This window comes from Plectrocnemia conspersa, unplaced genomic scaffold (assembly GCF_051122295.1).
Source record: "Plectrocnemia conspersa isolate PC_06_02 unplaced genomic scaffold, ASM5112229v1 ptg000009l, whole genome shotgun sequence".
NCBI classification, from domain to species: Eukaryota; Metazoa; Arthropoda; class Insecta; order Trichoptera; family Polycentropodidae; genus Plectrocnemia; species Plectrocnemia conspersa.
Window position 1 is genome coordinate 17706178 of NW_028277173.1, and position 23889 is coordinate 17730066.

The following is a 23889-nucleotide window of genomic DNA, read 5'->3' on the forward strand; positions in this document are numbered from 1 at the left end:
CCTGTTCTTGGCTCTCACACGAAGAACTGGTTTAGAAGATCTTTGGCTTGTGCGAAAACAGGGCTGGCAAAATTGAACATAAATTAAATCAATTGTTTATTACTTATTGATTTTGAAATAAAATATATTTTTAAACTGTAATTGAAATTCACTGTAATTTTAGTTTTGAATAGAGCGTTCCATACCTTACAAAATTATTAGGAGTTGTTCATATATATTTTAGACAGCTGCGATGCAACATCTCAGCTTATGTCAGTTACGGTTAAAATGCACATTTTTTAGTGAAATTTTATTATAAGGCTTAGTTTCGTTCAAAGCAATGTTTAATATCAGGGGTATTAAAATATTAAGAATACAATACATTTTTTTGTACATATAATATGCTATATTTTTTATTTTTTTTTTGATACTTTATTTAAAAAAAAAATAGGGTTAGCATATTTTAAGCTAAAATGTGAAATGGTAAAATATTATAAAAAGCAGGTCAGCTCGATGATCTCATAAAGGGTAAACATGTGTTCAATCTAGAATGCCTGAGTGTTTGCAAATAGTATTATGTATATAAGTATATAAATATTGTTTGTATATAATTCAACTTTTAATGCGAAGTAACGACTGTAATGAAGAAAAAACGAGAATCGCTGAACAAGGAATTAAAGTTTCTCTTCCAAATTATGTTATAAAAATCGTTTTTATATATAATAAAAAAATAGCTCTAATCATCTAAATCGCCACGTCATTCTCACGAACATAACAGTGTCCATTAAAAACATTCTATTTTCACAATAAAACACATACACAAAACAAACTAATAAATTTCTCGGTTTTTATGTACGAAAACGCACATATAAATCCTTTTAGTGTATGACACTTATCGCATTTTTTGTTGCTTTGTATTTTATTTTATTTTTTTAGACACACTATCGACACGCTAGATATATGTACGCACACTCACTGGTGACACTAAAAGGGTTAACGATTTGTTTAAAAGTGACGAATTCTTTGATCCGCCAAGGCGCCAATAAAACACCAATATCGAATTCTAAATTATACGACCAATTCAAACTCGAATATAACGTCTTAATAATCGTAAAATTAAATTTGTCAATATAATGTTGTAACTTATGGTTATAAACCAGTTCATGTCTATACAATAATAGTATTCATATGTACATACATATGTGTGTATGCAAGGGGAGATTGCGGCAAGATGGGATTATTAATTATTATTATAAAATATAGTCGGTATTATATTTTAACATAAATAAATCAACAAAGAAGCTATAAAAATATTTTTAATTACAGTTTAAAAAAACATCTCAACAATATGTATAAATTTTATTAAAAATACAAAGGTGTCATGCAAATATTAAAAAAAGCATAATAAATAATTTAACAGTCCAATAACTATGTTGTTTAAATATCAGTTACATAGCCATCTTACCCAGCGCTCCTTTATATATCTATGTTTAAAGCGCTAACCGTTTATTACCCACCGTTTTATTTGTTTGTCAGCGCTTTATAGTGCCGAAACATCCATTTACAAATCAATTTAGATTCTTACCTCTTGCCTAGTAAAAATATTATTACCAACCGATAGACAGTATTTTTATGAAGAGCGTTTCTTCTTATTTTTTTTTGTTGTATTTTGATAAAAATATATCAAATAATATTTATAGATAATGTTAGTTATATTATACTTAAAAGCTTTACGAGCAGTTAATTCTATATACGTTATAGATTAAATGATTTTTCAGCAAACGCATTTAATGTATCATTTAGATATTAAGTATTACTACAGCTGGTGTTTCTACCCGATAATTATTTCTCGAGAATTTTCATTTCTCATGAAATTTTATATAGCATTTTTTATTATATAAAAATTACATTTGTACGAATATTTTTAAAAGGTTTACAATCACTGCCTTTTTATATTGCTACATAAGAAGGAGAGGGTTCATGCTTAATATGCACATTTCTTGGAAGATTTTACTAGGGGTCTGGGAATGAAAAATAATGTTTACAAATATTTAACACTCGAACTCGCCATATTTTTGCATAAGTAATTAAAGAAGCCACTCAGATATGAAACATTTCCGAAGGTGTTCGTGACAGATATTTGAAAATATGCGTACTTTTTCAGAAGATCAAAAGTGTTTGAATGACCAACAATTTTTTGCGATTTTCTATTACTCTAACCGGCCGGCGGATTTATCTTTGCTTTGGTGATCTAAAAACCCGTATGGAAAAGAAAAAATATGGGAATTGGCAAAATGAAAAATGATTTCTCACGATTCGGGTGTAAATACGAGAGCCCGAAATTCTTTCATAATTGGACGTTCTAAGCTTAACAAAGTAAAGCAAAAGAAAAAGAGAGTTCATAAACTTTTATAACATATATATTAATTAAAAAATATAAATAAATCTACATAATTGTTTTAGAAAATCATCTTTCATGTCTGATCAATATTTATTTGTTTGTTTTCAGAAGACAAACTGCAGAAGAACGAGAAGCTGAAAGACAAGCAGCCAGCAGATTGATGTTGTCTCTCCAAGCCGAAGCCCTCAGCAAGGGATACGGGGGCGGAGGGGGTGGTCACCAGTCGCATCCCCACCAGCCGCCCTCTCTCGCAGCCCTGCAGGGCCTACAGCCTTGGGGCATAGCGCCCCCGCCGCCTCCGCCCCCAGCGCCCCAACAGGCGCCCCAACAGCCTCCGCCCCATTACTTGCCTCCGCCTCCGCCAGTAGCTTCGCCAATCTGCTAGACAACGTGAAATTACATAAAAAAAACATTTTGAGAACCGCTGACTAGAAGAAAAAAAACTTATAAAAAAACTGCACATATGACACTCTCACGTGCCATATTCATAATATGTATGTGATTAAAATAAAAATTGATTAAAAATAATAGTTCGTTATTAGGACAGTGTTAAAATTTTATTTACGTATAAAAGAAAAACTTAGTGATTTTATTTTATATAGTACACTTGTATAAAATTTTATAGTGATCAGTGTAAATATTATGATTATGTAATGCAATAAATAAATAGTTGTTTAATACTAATGCTTAAAATATGCGCATTTGTGTATGTTGGTATGAATAAATATGTTTTTGTGATAATTTTTGCAATACAATATGAATGTTGTTAATTTATTAATAATATTGTAAAAATGCTTGTGATTCAACGATTTTTTATTTGATGTTAAATAAATAATCTTTTTTATTGTATAATTATTTTATAAAAAAAAACAATCCAAATCACATAAAAAAACAGCGGTATTTATATATTATAGTGGATTAATAAAACGTTAAATCAACTTCCTTATATTAATTTTAAAATTCCACTATAATAAATGGGTACGCAAAATATTGATCTTCTTTTAATAAAAAAAAAAACTTTTTATGGTCGCGATATATTTATGTTTTTTGTAAATAAATTATTAATTAAACTTTGTAAAATAATAGAAATAAAAACTCACATGTATATGGAAGAAAAACGTACTGTTGTTTTAATTATTTTATTTGTCAATCAAGAAATATATAACAGGGGAACATTGTCACGTACCCAATTAAGTTTCGCAGGCGAGCTTATGGCCGCAATTAGCAGTGTTTAAGTCGGCTTCCGGTCAAATGTCGTGTCGCGTTTTGATTTGTCTCTTTTTGTGTAAAAAAAGTAAGGGTGATGCACGCTACAATAAAAAAAAAATTAAAATGAATTTCCAATAAAATATAAATCATATACATATATATTAATTGTTAATATGTAGGGAAAAAATACTTAAATTTAATTACTAAACTAAATTTTTTTTTAAATATAATAAATTCTTGAGCCAAATAATACTATTTTTTATTTTTATTTGTTAATAGCGTATATAAATAACTACAGGCAGGTTTATTTTAAAAAGCAACCATTTTTGGCACGCTCCTGGCGCCAATATTATATGTGAAATTATTAGACCAAACGATAGTTATCCTTATAGTTTGAAGGCATGAATAATCATATTGCTTGTCAGTTATATATGAGTCTTTCCATGCGCTTCTATTGACTGGACCTACTTAGTTGTTTTTCGAGACTCGAGAAAATAGATGATTTGAATTATGAGCTGATATCTCTAGCGATTTAATTCATACTCAAGAATAATGTTAGACTGATTACAATAATATAAAAGTAAGTTATACAAAAAATCAAAATAATTTTTATTTTTAATAATCATATATATTAATTAACAGCTTAACGACCGGGGACTCACCCACGAGTCCTGAGAGTACCTTCTGTAGCGGCCGAGGACTCGCCCATGCGTCCTGCGTTATGCGTCTTCTTTTATTAAAAATACACTATGATACAATACAGTTTACCCCTATATTATAATGCGAGATGGTAGTATACTATTTCTACCTAATATAAAATATAAAATAAATTATATTTTGCTTTAATTTTTCGTAAAAAGAGTCGTTTTATCCCACTGCGTCGCAATGCAACGAGTCGTCGCCTATTTTAGTTTGTTATATTCTAATATTTTTGGGCTAGTGTGTTGTTTGGTAACGGTTCTCCAAGCCGCTCCCACTTACAGTGACCATATTTTTTGCATTGTGGAATATTATATTTTTATTTATTGTTGTTGTTATTAATAAGTGATAATTTATAGTAAAAGTTAGTTATTATTAATAAAAACAGTGAATTGCGTATTTACAAAAATAGTTAAATAATCATTAAAGAAATTTTTGAAATTTGACAACGTTGATTAGTGCACGATTTTTTTTGAACACCACATTAGCTTGAAAATGTGATAATTAAATTAATAGCATGTATATTTAAATGCTTCTAAAATTTTTTGTATAAACGATTTATAAAAAATATCCATTTATAATAAATAATAATTTGCACTCACTAAATTTTTTGGCGTCCATTTTCTGCGTACAACCGTTTCGAACACATTTATTTTCATAATTACACTGAGTGATACGTGTAAAAACATTTGTCATTATGAAGAAAATGAACTGGATGAGTGCAAATTTGTCACACGCGGTCTATGTTAACGTACACTTGAATTAGAATTACTTTCGCACACATCACTATGTTCACAATCACTGGGGGCGTTGGACAACGCGTCATCAAAATTTTCCAAAAAGGTTTAATTTCTTTCGTCCATTTTGCCGTGATTGAAAATAAAAATTTAAAATCAAAATCACAATCAAAATCACAAAAGATCACAGACAAAAGAGCTGTTTTCGCGATACGTTTCGACCGATAGTTTAGAGGAGACTAAATATACTGCATTACTTCGATTATAAAATGCATTTTTTTATCTGTGTGGAATTCCCGAATTTGGGAATTTCACAATAAAAAAAGTGTCATATACCCTAATAGATGAATTCTTAAAAGGTATGCACAAGGTAAGCTGATAAGACGGGACAGGTAGTGGCGATTTACCCTTTTAGAATAACATTGATTGTAATTTATAGTAAACATTTAATGTTATATTTGTAAACAAGTTTTTTTTCGTTATAACACTTAATTATGCGGCTCACAGATTTAGAAATATTTATGCAAAAAATCATAAGGAAGCTACAAATTAAATTTCGATAAAATATATTATTTGGTTTACAAGTTATAGGGAATTTACTAAAAAAGGTGATTTTTTGCTATTATTCCGCGAAATCTCCCGGCCACCAAGGAAAGTTCGGCAAAAAACACCGGGCGTTAAGCTGGTAAAAAATATAGTGCTTAGATGTGTTATAAGATTAAGAATAATAAATTAACAATAACATTAGATAAAATCGTAAACTATTTTTTTTAATAATAATTTCTTAAAGAAAATATTATCATAATATTTTTGTGAATTGCCAAACACCTTGTAGTGTATGCGAATATTGTGGGCTGATCTAACTCGTGTTTCATGTAAATAACCAATAAAAAATTAAGTAGAAAATATCTTTCCTAAGATTAGAGCCAATCTATCTATCGCAAGTGCAGGTAGTAAATTGTCAACAATGAACCTTTTAGAAATGGGTGTTGGCCTTCGTTCAAAGCATACAATATAATTAGAAAGAAACTGTTCTGAGAATTTATGTTTGGTTTTTTGTTTATATCACCTATATAATACCAAATTATTATTATGGAAAGAATGAAAATGATGAATATAAAATATATTGAAAGCATACATGTTACTTTTAATTTATTTAAGTGCAATAAGCAAAATATTTTTAGTGAAGTGTACCGTAAATTCATTTCGTGAGTATGGGCATACAAATGGTCAGACATGGTGGCCCAGAAATAACAAATCAAAATTTTTATTTTTAAATTTAAAAAGTGATAAAGAATCAGGTAATTAATACTAATCTATTGAAGGGTCTCACTTACTTTGTATTTGTAAGATGTTTGCCAATGATATAAATTTGTTTTTGAAACTATTATTTCAAACAAATTGGACCCACAGGTTTAGAAACACTGGTTAAATGACGTACTTGACAGGTATTTATGCGAAAAATCATAAGGAAGCTACATATTAAATTTGAATACAATATCTTAATTGGTTTACATGTTATAGGGAATTTACTGAAAAAGATAATTGTTTGCCATTTTTCCGTGAGATCGCCCGGCCACCAAGCAAAGTTCGGCAAATAAATACCGGTCGTTAAGCTGTTAAGAAGCGCTAGAGTAATTATATTCTGCGTTAAATTGCAATGAAATTAAATTTGACAGTTGCGAAACGTCCATTTACTGTTCAAACCCAAACCTAACCTAAACGAATTAAGCAAACCAACTTGACTTAATGAAAGCTTTAAAATTAACTACTGTTTTTTTTAACTTTTATTAGGTTAATTTGATCAAGTTTCGGTTTGGTTTAATTTATATTCAATATTGTAGTTCTTTTGTTAGGTTAATTCGTTTTGGTTGAGTTTAAGTTTGAATTCGATTATTTAAAATATTTTGGTATTTTGTCAAAGTGAATCTGATCATGTGGTAATATGCGTACCAGACCATCAGTTTAGGCCAGGGGTCAGTAACCTTTTGAGACAGAAGAGCCAAAAGTTACAATTTACAAAATTTCCCAGTTTTTAAAGAGCCACTAACATTTTTATTTTAATATTATGGTATTTGATTAGGATTAGGTATATCAATTTGATTTCTGATTTAAAATAATAGCTTTAAATATGAAATAATATATATTCATATAACACTATTCATATGCACCAATAAATAAACAAGCAGAACAGTGTTGCCACATTTCAAAAATGTCAGCTGTCAGTATACTCTCTACTCCGCCTATTCTCACTGTTCTCTGTTGAGTGTTTTTATCCTGTTTAAAGTTTTTTTTTGCAGTATAATATTTTTTATGAGTTTTGAAAATAAAATAATTATTAATATTTGCGCATGGAACTGGAGAGCCGCATCTTGACGTCAAAAGAGCCGCATGCGGCTCCCGAGCCGCTGGTTGCCGACCCCTGGTTTAGGCAGTGAAATTGTAAATCAATTTTTAGTGAACTTGTGAAAATATTACTTATAAAACTAGTAATATTTCACTGTTACATTACTACATCACTAAAATATATTTTTTGTAGCGATAGTCATACAGTAAAAACATATTTTGAATCGAATTTTTATAATAATTTATAAACCATATCGTTTATAAATTCTATGACACACTTGAAATTTGATGTCAATATTAAACATACATTTACATAGATAAAATAAAGAGTAATTTATATACCTTAAATCATTGCGGTTAAAAATAAAAATCAGTCTAAATTTTGCTTACACTATAATGTTTATGCAATATATAATAATATGATACATAATGCGATATAAATATAATAAACTTACTATAAATGCATATAAGTATTAAATTTTAATAATATATTTAAAAAATAAAAAATAAGGGCAATAATATAGCTATTATAGGAGTCGTTCATCGGAAAACAACAGTTGGCATGCGCTTGAATGACAACCAATTAACTTTATATAAACTGACATTTGTCAGCGGTGGCAAATTATCAAAAACCTTTTCGAAACAGCGTTTAATTTTTATACTTCTATATGATGTGAATATTAGTAGGTACATATACAGTAAATATATTTTTCTATATCGATATAACCATGGCGTGACGCTTCTAAAACGAATAAGACCGAAATCGACAGACAGGTGAAATTGGAACCATTTCGATTTATATTTATGCTATGTATAATATATAAACGAATCCAAAATGTCAATTTCAACGTTGAGACGAGAAATCACTAGAAAATTATGGTTTGAAATGTACGTATAGAATAAAATAAGTTATTATATTTTTATTGATACATAAAATGAAATCGATTATAAAGATATATTATTAGTTTTTAAAATGTCATTGCTAGTTTAATATTTTTTAGAGCAATGTTCATTTAGGGTCATTTATTTTTGTCTGAAAATATATATTTATTGATATTATATCAGTGCAGATGCTTTACTGTCATTCCATGTGTATTATGCATAATTTACATTGGCGACCTTTGTCGATAATAATAGCCGCGTCGTTTGCGACCAGACTTAATTGAGATAATCCGAAACGTGTCTCGTTTAGATATGGTGTGGGCGACTGTTATCTAAATTAGAGAAATCGGGCCAGTGCGCAATTTGCGTTAATTGCATTAAACGTTTGTATGGGTGAGAGATTGGAAATTTTACGAGGACGGTTCCGATGTTTTAACTGCTGATTAGGGCTCGCAATCTACCGAAAATACCTAATCGAAACGGTTATTATGAGTGAACCATTTCACGCTAATGATTCAATGTACAGTTACTATTAAGCAATTAAAATATACTATGTATGTAAATTAGGGTCCTCTTATAAAAAATAGTTGGTTGTTTTAAAGTTTTCTGAGCAATACAGAAATTAAAGTTAATGAATTTTATATAAAATATAGATATATGTAAATGTAAATAATCAATTAGTTTCCTCCTTTTAAGACAACGGAATAATATATGGTACATAAGACAAAATTTTATATGTTAACCTAGCACTGATTTAATTATTTTTGTTATGATTCATCGAATAGGAAATGTTGCATTAATGACTCTCAGAACGTGTCCATCTTACAAATTTCACTTATTCAAGGCGTGAACATATTTAATTTATTTAATACTAAATATTTTTTACGTCAAACTAAGATATTCCATCAATGCTATAGACGTCTACTCATGTCAACCGGATTTTGAGCGCTTTATGAAACTAAAGGGGGGGGGGGAGCATAAGAAATAATTGAAGAAAATATATTTTCTTATAAAAAGTAATATTTTAAAATATTGTAGGGAATCTTATTCTTGAAAATCACGCCCTTCATTTCCGTAACCACGTACTTGACAATAATGTATAGGAAGGGACCACTCAAAAGCCTTCATTACATCCAGAAAAAAGAGTTTCACATAAATAATACGTTAGCACTCTCCGATGCATTGAAATAATATTTATTTTTTGCGAAACGGGCATATAACACAATATATCATCAGACGACAAAAACCAACGTAAAGTCACAATATTTCCGTTACATTATTCCGGTAAGCAAATGTCACTTTCTAAAGGCGCGGATATATTTCGTTGGTCGAAGAAACGAGTCCAACAATTGGCTAGATGGTCGCTGCATGATTGTGATTCGTCATTAAGTTTTGCAACCCTTGATACTTAAGGCTGGTCTCTAATGAAGAGAGGTCAGAGACGGTATACGGTCATAGACGGTCAGGGCAAGAGAATGAACTTCCACTACACCATCGCTGCCACAACTACACGATCTCCATGGCCCATTCACTAGACATCATCCCTCCACTAGCTTCTCCACCACTGCTCGGAGAAAAACGATACTCGCCCACCATAGTTTTTCGCAATATATGTAATATTATATAATAAATTATTACTAGTATCTAACGGTGTCTTTCTGGCTGCGAAGTCACACCTTATGATTAAAAACCTTAAAACATCAATGCATCTAATGACTCATATTTTATAAAACTTTAAATTTTTGATAAAAAATTGTTGGTCACAGAAAAACTATTATTAACTTTAATTTATATTAAATATTAATTATTATTTATTCATAATCAAAATTAATAGTTGACTCTTATAAAAGAAAAGTGAACAATGAACTGGAGAATTTATCCAGTCAGGAGATTTTGCCATGGTTCTTGGGCGTGTCATGTAAAAGAATGGAGAAGGAAAGAGCGCCCAAAATAATAACACATTGGCTCCCCATAAATGAAACAACCTTGGTGCAGATCAAAAAAGAAATGAATGAATTGTGTATAGGCAGATTGGAATGCTATAAGAGTGTATTTAAATAGAATGTGAAGATTGGAGAATGCTGGAGAGGGACAGAGTGTAGGGTCGTAGGGTCGCAAAGCAGAATAAGATTTGCGGTTACACATTGAAAAATGGTCTAAAATGTACAAAGTGCTTTTTCGTGTTCAAACAACTAAATAATATTGACGGGTAGTGATTAGACACATAAATTAGGTGTGTCCATCATTTTATAGTTGATTATCTATAAACATGCATTTATTGAATTCGCCCTTAATATTCTAAACACTTTTCTCGTTTTTTACGATCGAAACTACTAAATTGAAATTCCTAAAATACATTTCACATTAAACCACCTATGATATCACTCTTTATGACGCCTTCTTTTCGCCGGTCCGAGTTTGAGCCGCCTCAGAAGGCTTCGGGGGCGGTTTGATTGATTGCCATTAGGGGCAGGGGTGACAGCCGGGAGGCGGAGGCCCTCAACGCTTTAGTTAAGGGATTATGGCACATTTGATGCGGGTTCACGCTGCCAACAGCGCCCTTTATCGACGTCAACGTTATTGGTATAGAAGTGCCGTTAGACCAATCGGCCCGAGCCGAAATCCGTTTTATTTGCCCTTAAAACGGCCGTTTCACGACCAGATAAACGCCACGCCCGGCCTGGAAGGCGTTTATTAAACAATAATTTAATAAATAAGGGGCGCCACCTAACAAATATTACTTTTGACTTTATACTCTAAACTCTCATTTTTATATATTTATTAGTGATTCAATAACCAAGCTAAAAATCCAATTACACTGTACAAAAAATATTTATTTATATTTACTCTAAAAAATACGTTTTATTTGCAGTTTATGATTTATTTTAATAATCATAATGTATAATAAAAGTATTTAAAGCTGAATTTTGTGCGGCCCGTTATTTAAATACGGCCTGTAAAAGTTATTCAATTTATGATAATGTAAAATATATTTTTATATTTTGAGTATTATGAATAAGCAGGGAACTAATTTATTAAAATCGTAAAAAAAATGTCTCAAAATATATATGTATATATTATATATCTAGAAACTATAATATAATATTATATTCAGTGATAAATTTCTCACAGCTATGAAATATTTTAAGTTACTTTATTTACCTCAGATATGCACCTACAATATTTGTATATTGTAAGAAAAATTATAAACCGTTAAATGATGATTAAATATTTAAATTAAAAAATATTGTGGAAATACAAAATTCGGTATTTTTTTAAAGAAATGCGGCAATGCAAATGAGGTCCGGAAAATTTATCGCGCGCAATTCACCGCCAGCAAATAATCGCTAGCACTGTACCGTCGCATCAGATCGCATAAACAATTTGCAGCCTAAAAATGATCCCTAGCATATTTTATCGCAAGGCAAAACATATCATTTATTGGTTATATAAAATTAAAAATAAGGTTTTTTTCATGTGTTATTTTTTTATAATTAAAGCTGTGCAGCTAAAAATGGAACTAATGCTAGGTATAGATTTCCTAGAAATACATAACCAAAATATAAGTAACTGATATTTTAAAGAGACATAGTTTTTACAGAAGAATATACATCATGCAGTATATTGAGATATAAATATATTGAAACATAGTTTTTGAAAATTAATCTATTAGAGTATAAAAAATCCACACAGACAAAAAAAAGCATTTTATAATCGAAAGAATGCAGTATATTTAGTCTCTTTTGAACTATCGACTAAAACGTATCGCAAAAATTGTTCTTCTCTCAGTGATCTTTTGTGATTGTGATTTTAATTTTTAAAAAAATTTCAACCACCCCAAAATGGACGAAAGGAAAAAATAATTTAAGACGCGTTGTCTGCCAGAATCGCAAAAATATAAAATCAAGACCCGACAGATGAAACATGGCAGAAAAGGTAAATCGTTTATCTAAATTTGGAAAACAAATAATAAAAGAGATTTCAGAATGATATCTACCTTTCATAACAGCCAGATGATAGACATGGGAAAAAACCAGAACGACCGGCCTTACAATATATAAGTCTCAATGTATAATGGACTGTAATAAATATATGAGGTGTTGATCGCGCCGATCAATAACTAGTTATAATATTTCAAAAAACAATTGAATAAACAAAAAAGGTTTTTCTCATTTATTTCAATGCGCATTGTTTTATTCGTTCAGTGTATCAAAATTTGAATCGTAACCGCAAAATTAAATTCAAAGATGTTCTTTTGAGTAAGGCTAAAGGATGGATGCAGAATTCTACCACATCTTGCTGTTCCCGTGCTGTTGATCCACCAGAAAGGTTTTCTGATAAGCTGAAAAACCATCAACCAATAAAAATAAAAAGTGTGGAGAAATATGTGAGAAGAAAATGTCGTGTTTTTTCTGCACATTGAATAAGGAAAGGTAGAGCATACATTGGCAGAAGTTGTGAAATTCTTCTTCATATTGACAAATGTTTTTATACGTATCAAAAAATATTAAAATATATAAAAAAAGTGTTATTAATAGAAATAGTGGTATAGTGTGGTTCATAAGTGTAATGATGAAAATAAATGTGTCTGTGACAGTTGTAAGCAGAAAAAGTACGCCGAAAAATTTGGTGAGTGCAAATTATATTATATTATGAACGGATATTTTTTATAAATCGTTTATACAAAATTATATAGAAGTATTTAAACATACATATTATTAAATTATAAATAACTGGTTTTTTAGTCATTGCAACCATTTTCAATTTACATAAAATATTAAGAATGAAAAATACATATTTATTCATTCATGATTTTATTCCTTAGAGATTCTTTTGGGTGCAATAATATTAGTTTTTTTTCAATTATTTTACAATAAACTAATACAGCAATAATTTATCTAAATTGTAGTTTTTCCCCCTGGTTTCTTAATCTGTGAATCATAGCGGTTTTTCAAATGGTAAGGAAATATCAAAATAACAAGCATGTTTTTTGTAAGTTTTTTGATTACCGTGTTATATAATTTATCTATACAAATCGTAACGATTTTACTTATAAATTTTGCAATAACGTACAGAATTTTAAGCTAAAAACTTTCTTAATTGGTGTACTATCAACCGGGATGTTTCGATTTCTTTTGATTGGATTGGTTTTATGTTTACCTAGCCAGACAGGTTGACCCTGAAATTTATTTCTGTGCAAGAAGTGTAACATAAAATTTTATTTTTTATATAAAATAAATAATTATCGTTCATACATTTCATAAGAAAAATTCACGTGACCCAAAAAGGCGACGTCTCATTGCATTGCATAGAAACGGGAAAAGACGACTCTTTTTACAAAAAAAAGTAAAATATAATTTATTTTTCATTTGATAATACGTTGAAATAGTGTACTACCATCTCTGATTATCATATAGAGACAAACTTGATGGTATTCCAGTATTTTTATAATAAAAAAACTCATGTCGCAGGATTCATGTTTGAGTCCATGGCCACTAAACAAAGTTCTTTCAAGACTCGTATACGAGTCCTCGGGCGTTAAGTTGTTAATAAAACAAATTACTCATGCTATAAAAACACTAATTACATACTAATAAAATAAGTTCCTAATTTTACATATCAGGTTAATAAAACATCAAATTTTATATATACATACATACATATATCGGTTTATGTCATTAAAACAATTCATCAAATTTTCTTAAAATACGTTCATACATAGAAAAGTGAATACGAAAGGCAATTCAGTTACTTTCTTTCAATACAGATTAGTAGTTGTCATTTAAACAAAATATGCTCGAATTTTATAAATCATCTTAAAACACAGAAAATAACTGACAAGTGATAGACCAGTAAAAATAACAATGATTTATTAACCATTAAAATTATTAAAAATAACACTTTCAGAAAAAAAAATGTATATTCCATTCCTTTTTTAAATAAGCAATAGCAGCCATTAAATGCATATTATATTTGTGCTAAGAAATAAAAAAAAGAGTAGTTAACAACATATAAGCATTTGTCTTAATGTACCTATCAAATATATATGTACTATTTCCAAGATTTTTGGAAGGCTTGGAACGGTCTAAATTTACATTGTATATTAAAAACGGATACATAAATTTAAAACCATAGATATCTCATATTTAAATTAGTTAAATTCGTTATGAAAATCATTTAAACGCAATCAGTGCATAAACCCCAAGCAACGTCATTGAAATCCCATTAATTAAGCACGTCCCAATTAAAACAGTGACGGCAGTGTATTATACGGGATTAAATGGCATCACGATTAAATATGATTCGTCGATGCTGCAACTGAATTCGCTGTGTTGTATTTTTCATTATTTATTCTACACTACGCCGTTCGTTGCATTATTTGCACAAAAAATCCCATCAAATATTCACACGGTTATATGGCGCGAGCTCGCATGTAATCTTAATGGAAATGCGATTTTCAATTCGGCCCCCGCTTTAATTTTTCCCAGAGGAGTAGAGAGCCACCCCTGACGGTATTTACCGATGCGACGTCTGGTTAGGGGCTGGATAAAAAACTTGTCACTCTGGGAAATAAACAAATATGGTTCGATTTAGACATGGACAATTATTTTTATTTATGTTACTCAAAACAATAATTATTCATGCTACTTTTCCTCATTATTGATGCTCTATATCTGTATTATTCTCTTTTATATATAAAAAATATATACATATACACAAGTTGGTCTCAATTCTAGTTCCTAAATTATCATTTTCTTAAGAAAGCACATAAGTGTATTTGAGCAAATGTTTTTGTTACAGTAATATTAACAAAATATTTTAACATTGTTACAAAAACCTATGTAGCATAATTTTATAGTAAATTATATTACGTTAAAAAATAACATGATATGCATTCAAAAGCTTATTTTCTGAAAAATTTTTCTTATGTACATAAATCAAAGCACAAATATTGTTATAAAGAAAAATAAAAAAGCTTGACAGTAATTAAGCTAAAATTTTAAAGATACACTTATTTTACTATTTGTATCATTTTTTTAATCGGTATATTTTTCGGAATGTCATAGAATTATCACATGTTATGTATGTATGTATGTGTGTGTATATATGTATGAATTCAAGTACAAGGGTATTTGTGTACAACCCTCTCTCTGGCCCTGGCCGGCGGTTTATCCGATTACATTTTAATCAGCAGTTGATTGAGCCTTAGAGGGTGAGTTCAAACAAAATTATAACTGTTGGTACAAACACCTTCAGGGGTTGTCAACAGAAAGCAATGTTTCGTTTAAATTAAAAATCAGTATTAGATATAAATAATACTATTACAAAATATTATAATTTTAGTGATATTTTTTATTTCGAAATTTGCTTAATATCGCGTAATTATATTTTTAATGCAGTGCAGTGATTCTAATTGTAGTTTATTGTAAGAAATACTGATTCATACTGATTTTCTGAGAAAATATTTGTTAAAAGCAAATATGTGTTAAAAGCGCAATAAATTGAATAATATTTTTTTTAAATAAACTAAACCAAAAATAAAATTTTTAGGCAAAAGTATCATCGTTATGTTTTAATACATAAGAACCTTTATAAGTAAACTTTAAATTTTAAAGTGAGATGTAGAGAATAAAACTTATAAGTATTTTGCTTAGATGTATTAAGCTGTTCCATTCTAAATGTTATTTAGATCCACTTTATGCCCTTAATAAAAATATATACACCAGACATCTCATACTATTGCTCCAAAATTATATTGAATGGCATCAGTTCTAAATTTAGTTTGATTATGTTATTGTTTATGTGTCATTTCCTGTTGACGTTAAATTGAGTTTGTGTACTTCTTCTGGAAAATCACCTTTTGATCTACTATGTATTCATGTAAAATATGAAAGTATGAATCTCTCGAATAAATAAAAGTTTATCAAGGCTTTAAAGTTTGTCTTAGTAACATACAGCTAAACGCTTATAAAATTATTTAGCTATAACTGTAAAAAAAATTAATACCTAGCTTACTATATAGTACGACCTTAAAAAAATATAATATATTGTCTTATAGACCGAAACAAAAAATTTGTATTTTTAATTTCAGTGAAAATTTATGAAAATGAAAATAAATTATATTTTATTTATTCGACTGTCATTGTTCAGTTCGTAAGCTTAGTAATAATAAAATTTTAATTGTGATGTAATGACAGGATCATAAGCATTTATTAAATTTATATGTACAATATATACAATATATAAATGTTCAACTTCCCTGACATAGACAATCAAATGATTCGAAACAAGGGCTTGTTATTTGCGCGGGGCAGGGTTTCAATATTAATGTATTTATTCGACGAATAAATGAGTGTTGTACTTTTAAGTTACTATTATTGTATTATATAATACACATACGTACATGGTATATGTATTGTATAATACAATAGGATCGGAAATAAATACACCGGACACCTAGAGCTTCGAAAAAATATTAAATATATAAAATATACATGTGTGTGCATCAATAGTAAATACACTTGTATGTTGAGAATGATATAACATATAAATATGGGGTAAGGGTGCGAGTTCATAATGTGCACAATGGAAGAGTGTATTATTTTTAGGGCTGACTGAATCACTTTGCCATGCTTTATGATCTTTAACCGGTAAACAGGGAATATCTGTTTCGTATCAAGGGGTATTATATTTGTCGCCCCTTTTATTTGTCTGCTCGCGCAAAATCCCATCACCTTTAGCGGGGGATGAGCGATTTGTAATTTGAGATGATCTCGTGTCCGATTTAGATGAGCGGGTGATAAGCTGATTGTTATGTTGAAATTTGATATGACAATAACTTTCTGTATATTTTTCTCACATCTATAAATTCAGGTAGTTCTATTCATAATTTTTTTAATGAGATCAAATTATGCTGTTTTGAGTATATGTTGTTTTGTGACTGTTCGCATGTTTTTTTTTAAGTATTTGAAACATCTATTATGTTCGCTTTGTATGGTATTATTAAAAAGCTAATATTCCTGTAACATTACATATTATTTGAAGAGACACACATATTGACATCTAAATTTTTTTTTGAGGCTTGATTTTCCTGGTTTTTCATTAGAAAATCGTGATTGGTGTCCACTTTTTCATTTTGAATATTAAAATTTATGTACTCTATTTACTTCAGACAATTCCAAAAAAGTCATAAATTAACGGATTAACGTAAAACTTTTCAAAAACACTAATGCAGTTAACATAACCTCACAAAAATAATTGTCCTTTTTGGTAATGATTATTTTTTTAAACGTTTATTTCAATAATATATTTAATTTACAAACATATTATTATATACAATACATATTACTGCTTTAAACATTTTCATTTAATCTTTTTTTTGTTATAAAAAAGTTAAGTTATAATATGTAAAAAAAAATATAAAATTAAAAAAAACGTTTGTGGTTGTAGTTTTAAGTAAAAAAACTTTTACAATTAAAATTAAATAAAAATAAAAAAGTAAGAAAAAGGCAGTGAACGAAGTGTAAAATTAAATACATTTAACTAAAGATCTGAAACCATTGATATGTGGTCTTCAGCCTTTAAAGCAGGGCTTCTCAAATTGCGGTCCGTGGTCCCCTAGAGGACCGAAAATGGATCACTTAGTTTAAATTGGCTTGTATTTATCTAGTCAGTATTTAAAACAACTTTTTGGCAGTATTAGAAAAAAAACCAAGAGTGAAATGTTTTAGCTATAACCTGTATTTTAATTGTAGTTTAGTTTAAAATTTTAAAATGGTCTGTGAGCCATCAATTTTTTAAGTGACTGTCTCGCAAAAAATCCTGAAAATGTGCTTTGGCTTTTTGTGCTTATATTTAAATTTAAAATTGTTCTTAACACAATAAATCTACTAGGTAAAAATATGTATCTACTAGTAAAAATGTATTCCGGTATGATTTTACTGAAATGACATATTTAAAAAAATATTTTCGGGTTAGATTTGAGATTAGTTTTTCTAGATTTTACTTAATGTATTATTTATTTATTTTGCTGGATTAAATCTAATTGTGAAATTACCGATAATAAAATCTATAAAAAACAGTAATTATATATTATCCAGCTGGTGCTGCTAAGGATTTTTCGTTATTTCTGTGCTTCCTAGGTATTCGATCTGAAAATTCAGATCAAATACCTTAATTTACTGCTACTAGTTTACATTCGTTGAGTATTTCTTCTCACGTCTAATATTTTTTGAACGTTCAAAAAGTAATAAAGTCAACAATAAATTGCAAACAAATTTTAACACAAACGGAGCCGCTTCAAAAAAATACAATTTGACCCTTTGAATAATCATGTTTATTATGAAAGTATTACCTAGAAAGTGTGTGCTTTTGAAGGCAATGTTCCGCTTCTTATATTTCTTGTATGTATAAAAAGAGCTGAAGGAACTTGTACCTGAAATACATCAGCACATGCATCTCAAACAACTGTAGTTTAGTTCAGATTCATTATTTGAGGTCGATTTTTATTTTTTATAAATATATTCTTGTTATGATTTTATCCGGAGTCGGGCCTTTCAAGGAGAACGGGCCCCGGAAATTTGTCTCCTCTCCCCCCTCCCTCTCGGTAGGCCTGGGTGTAATCCCAGATATTTAATGCTAGATTTCCTTTCTACATTACTGCCACCTTCACTTTGGAAAGGCAGTGGCAAATTTGTCCACGTTTCATAAATATAATTGATTCTGTATTATTTTTGTTGGTTTTAATTTTACACCTCTCGAAATACTTACTTATTTTTAATACTAATTTTTGTAATTTATTTGTGTTTGATTTAAGACTAAATACGCTCAATAAAATAGCTGTATTGTAATAGGTGTATATAGAAACGGCCTGACGAAACTTTCCTAAAGAACTTTAGCTAAAAAGACGATGGCATGTATTTATAGAGATGCAACTTTTCACAGAAATACTTTTATGTTTAATCTAAAATGCAAGCGCAAACATTTCGCGGTTTCGCGCCCACTTACAACTTTTCCAATACCATTCGACACATTACACAGCAGGGGAGCTCATCAGATACTGCAGCAGTAGTAGCTGCAACAGCAGCTCCGTCGAATTTATAATGTAACATTAAGCAACGGGCTGCTGGGATTAGCCGTATCTGTATCGGAGCAATTACGACGGCGGAGGCGCCCACCTCTTCACGCCAAATGACATTTTAATTCGATTATCGGGGGTTCGCCGCCGACCCTCATCCCCCGAAGACTTATTGCCATTTTTCAAACGGACCACCGCCAGTGATTTCCAAAAGGGCTGCAAAAAATAACGCGCGTCAATAACGTGAATTTTGCAACAGATAGCGCACCGTCACTTTCGCACTTCAAGCTTTGTGTGGCGAGAGATAAAGCTCCAGCTCTTTCGCTCTCGCTGTGTAAAACTCAGACCGATTGTTGGAGCAATTTTTTTGTTGTTTTTTTAGAGTTGTGTTGTACGTTCGATAGCAATCTGTAAACGTATATTGTATTATTTATTTATTTTAATTAAAAGTGAAATGAAATTACAACGTGAAAATAAATACAAATTGTAAAAAATAGAACGAAGTAGGTGAACAAAATTTTTAAGACGAATATGTTTTATATTATTTTTTACATTTATAGTAATGTTAGAATTCTGTAAAAGTGTCGTTAAATGAACGTGTTATAGAATAGGATTAATATAACAAATAATTATTTGAGAGACGCAGATAATGTGATTCAATACAACGCAATATCTCAAAAGTAGATACTTCATAGTTCTCTTGTGTATGTTCTTTTGACTTGATTTAATAGATATATTACATAACAAAACAAGATTGTCATTATTACCCTACACAATCTTTTAAGTATAGAGTATTCATTTATTAATGGATTTTTATGGAAAAGTGTGTGAAGCATAATAAAATATTAAATATATAGGTTTGATTTGTCTTGTATCTAACGCTTCGTGCGTTTATTTTTTAAATTGTCACGTACTACGTAATGATTCTCGTAGTCTTAAGTCGTCTCGAAGACCGGGTTAAACTCTTGGGATTCAAATGACAAAATCTGGTCGAGTGCCAGAGTGGAAAGCTTGATCGTAAATCGACTAATCTCCCGTTCATTCCAAAGTGAAATTTAGATGAAGCTTAGATGGATATTTTTAGGTACTACCTTATAATTTACTCCTTAACTGAAAAACAATTATGTATATGTAGTTCGTGAAAAATTAAATAAATGCTAATGACGATCGACATTAGTGTTTTTAATGTGATTGTTGTTTAGAAAGAACCGATGAATATGTGACGAATATAATATTAAAAAAAAATCGTAACTGCAAAGGGTTAAACATAGCGGTGTTTCGAAAATCAATAAGAATGGCAATAAAGTTTTTTTATTGAATATAAAATATGAGGTTTGGTACTTGTGGTTGAGATATTCTTAGATATATATCTGTTGTATTTGTCATCAACCATCTTGTTATTGTTTTTTTCGCAGGTGTTTTTATACCGTTTTATAGGTCATCTCATATATGTAATCGTACGTATAACGCCGTCGAAAAAAACTTCATTCTTAGAAAGCCTGAAGGACGTAAATAATATAAATAGTTTATAAGCTTTTAGCGAGTTCATGTGACTAAATTCATCGCAACGATTACGAGTGTTACTGAAACAAGTATTTATAAGTCAAATTTATTTATATTTTTTACGTTTTATTGAATAGAAATTCCAACTATTTTAAATAATAAGGTTTTCGAATATGGATTAGTAAAACTAAAAATATTCTTATATTAGAATACTTTGAAAAAAACAGATTTAAACCACAACTTGATTTTAAAATTGCATTGGTTGTAAACCATTTAAAATATTCGTATAAATTTAATTTTGATCAAAAACTATTTTTTTGCAAATTCTCAAGAAAGCTTCAAATTTCTCGATAAATGTGAAATTAAAATTTTTTTTATTTAAGCACGAATTGTATACTTGCATTTATAAGTTATTTTTGTTGCGCAGATTCCGTAAAATTGCGATACAGTACTTAAATTTGAGTCATAATAATCCTCATAGTGAACATCCTCAACTACAATAATTTGAATATTTTCTTTATAAAAAGTTTTTATTATAAAAACGTAGTTTGAGAATCGCTACTTTAATTAGCGAGTTGCAGTTGCATACAATACTTTATTGAAACGAAAAATCATAAGGTCAAAGTGAAAAATATTCCCTCGATAAATCTTTATAACGGAAAAGTTTCAGGCGAATGCATTCGGAAAATTTCAATCATTGCTCGTAGTGTGTACATAATATAAATATAAAAAATATAGTAATATAATATTTTTGATAATAAAAAATATAATGGTTAAGTACAATATCAGCTATTTAATATAATTGCATACTCAATTATCTAATGTATTTAATGATAAATGCGCAAAATTTATTACGCCATATCTTTTTATTAAATTATAATCGCATTACGACAGTTTGCTATTAAAAACGTGCCCCTTTTAACATGACCATACGAAATGAATAAGCCAATCGTTTCGATTGGGGCCCCGATATTGAATATTAACTCCAGACCAAATGCTTAACTTAATTATAACGCAATATATTTGGATAATAAATTTTGGCACTCGCAATAAAATTGCATTTTTATTGGTAATCTTCGTTATATGAAGGGGGAGAGCTTTGAGCGATGGGACTCCAATTACTATGCTCCAGCTTCGGCCAGAAAAGGGGGGCGTTTTTTATGTAATTGTTTAAACATTTCCCCAGGGCAAAAATGGGCCAATCTCGTAAATACGCCGATCCGTTACGCAAAACGATTGCCATTTCGTTAAGCAAAAATGAGCAAATTTTGCCAAAATTAAAAATGGAATATCGACATGCATATTTGGATAGATTTTTTATTTTATATAATAGCAGAGATTTGCGATTTATTATAAAATACATCTTTAATGATGCAAGTTGAATAATATAAGTCAAATCGCACCACTACCGAAGGAACTATTTTTATTACTATGGAATTATTACCTTTGTCGGTTATGCTTTTTATACTGACTGACTCATTTTTTTAACGTGTCCAACAATTGCACTTCCAGCTGGTGAATAGTGTAACGAGTCGGCAAAAGGGCGTGAATAAAGTGGGATTAGGGGATGAATCATTCATTGGATCTGTGTTTGATGTTTACCTTATCTGTAGAGATTTTATTTGGCGGCGCGGCGGGGTGAAGTGAGACCACTATACCAGAGTGTATGATTAAATTTTTATTTTTTAATAAATACATAGACATAATGAAAAATGGCAGTAATACTATGATTTGTATCATTAATTAAATTACAGAACATGTGTGTTAATTCGTTGAGATTGAACAATTTTGCCCCAAAGGTTCAATAACACATATGTTACATGTAAAACTATGCGCTATCTGTATTTGTCATTAGTTTATTTTTTTATCATTTATACGACAGTCGTACTTTTATTCCTAATATGTATAGTAATATATAAAGCATTTACCTATTCTACTTTATATTAATACTTAAAAAAAAATATAATGGTATAAAAGGGATATTATTATATGTAAAATTAAGTTGTAATTAAATATATTAGATACTGTTTCGGTAAAATATTTTAAAATGCAACACCGTTCCAGTTTAAAAATATTGCGTTTTATAATTAAGATAAAGTCATTTTTATCATATTTATAAAATGCTGCAAACGGTGAAAATGAAATAGACCATTTTTGCTTATATTTTACTCTCTCAAAATCTGTCAATATGTGTGAAAGGGTGCTGTCTCATAAAACATACGAAACTTTCAGAATGATCGGACAATTAATTATCTCAAAATTATGAGCATCATATATACGTCCATAACTGAAGTTTTCGTTTTTATTATGTTTTAAAAAGCAAAGTGGTACAAGCGTGAAGATGTGTAAACAATTTTTTTAATTTGTTCATTAACCCGTTCATCGCCATGCGCTTGAGCTAGTTACGTTTCTACGGTCTTAATAAAGCGAAATTAATTTCGGTTTCTTGACAATGACATAATAGGAATAATTTTAGCGCGTATCTATTAAAATGCGCAGCGATTAAGTAATTAAAATATTTTTTTTCGTGCCAAGTAATTGCGTTCCGGTACGATGCCATTTTTCTACCCTCATTCTTAGCTATCTAAAATAAAAAAAGGTTGTACAGTAATCATATACTGGTAAATATTATACAAGTATTAGTTTATTAAAATATGTGTTATAATTAACGTTAGAATATTTAAAATAATAAAATAGAAAAAAATAATAACCACTAATATAATAAAGTGTAAAAAAATTTTAATTCTGATAAGCAATTGTGACACATGGCCTGAACTTCGTGCCCTTGTTATTAATTTATATTGTATTTGAATTTGAATTACGTTCATGAATGTATCTTTGTGTTAACATATGAGCTGGCCATACACGTGCGGGCACATCCGACAGATCTGTCCGTCGCGGGTGCCTGGCGGACAAATCCGATCGTGTGTGGTGAGAAAAGACAGATTTGTCTGTCTGTAGACTGTCTGCTGTCCATGCTCAAAACGAACAGATCGGACATGGACAGGCAGATCCGAGCATTACGTTTGCACGTATGTGAGCTTTTTGTTTGTCCA

At 29.7% G+C, this 23889-nt stretch overlaps 2 protein-coding genes across 2 annotated transcripts in view; both read left to right on the plus strand.

Annotated features, from left to right (window-relative positions):
* The window catches only part of C15 (homeobox protein C15), a 50581-nt gene extending 47083 nt beyond the window's left edge, over positions 1–3498 (plus strand). The window contains exon 3 of the mRNA XM_088192048.1: positions 2489–3498. Within this exon, the coding sequence (XP_088048174.1) occupies positions 2489–2765 (277 nt within the window). The 3' untranslated portion in view covers positions 2766–3498. The remainder of the gene's footprint in view (positions 1–2488) is intronic.
* l(2)k05819 (transmembrane protein 94-like protein l(2)k05819) overlaps positions 1–23889 on the plus strand; it is a 605947-nt gene that overhangs the window by 123211 nt on the left and 458847 nt on the right. The window lies entirely within an intron of this gene.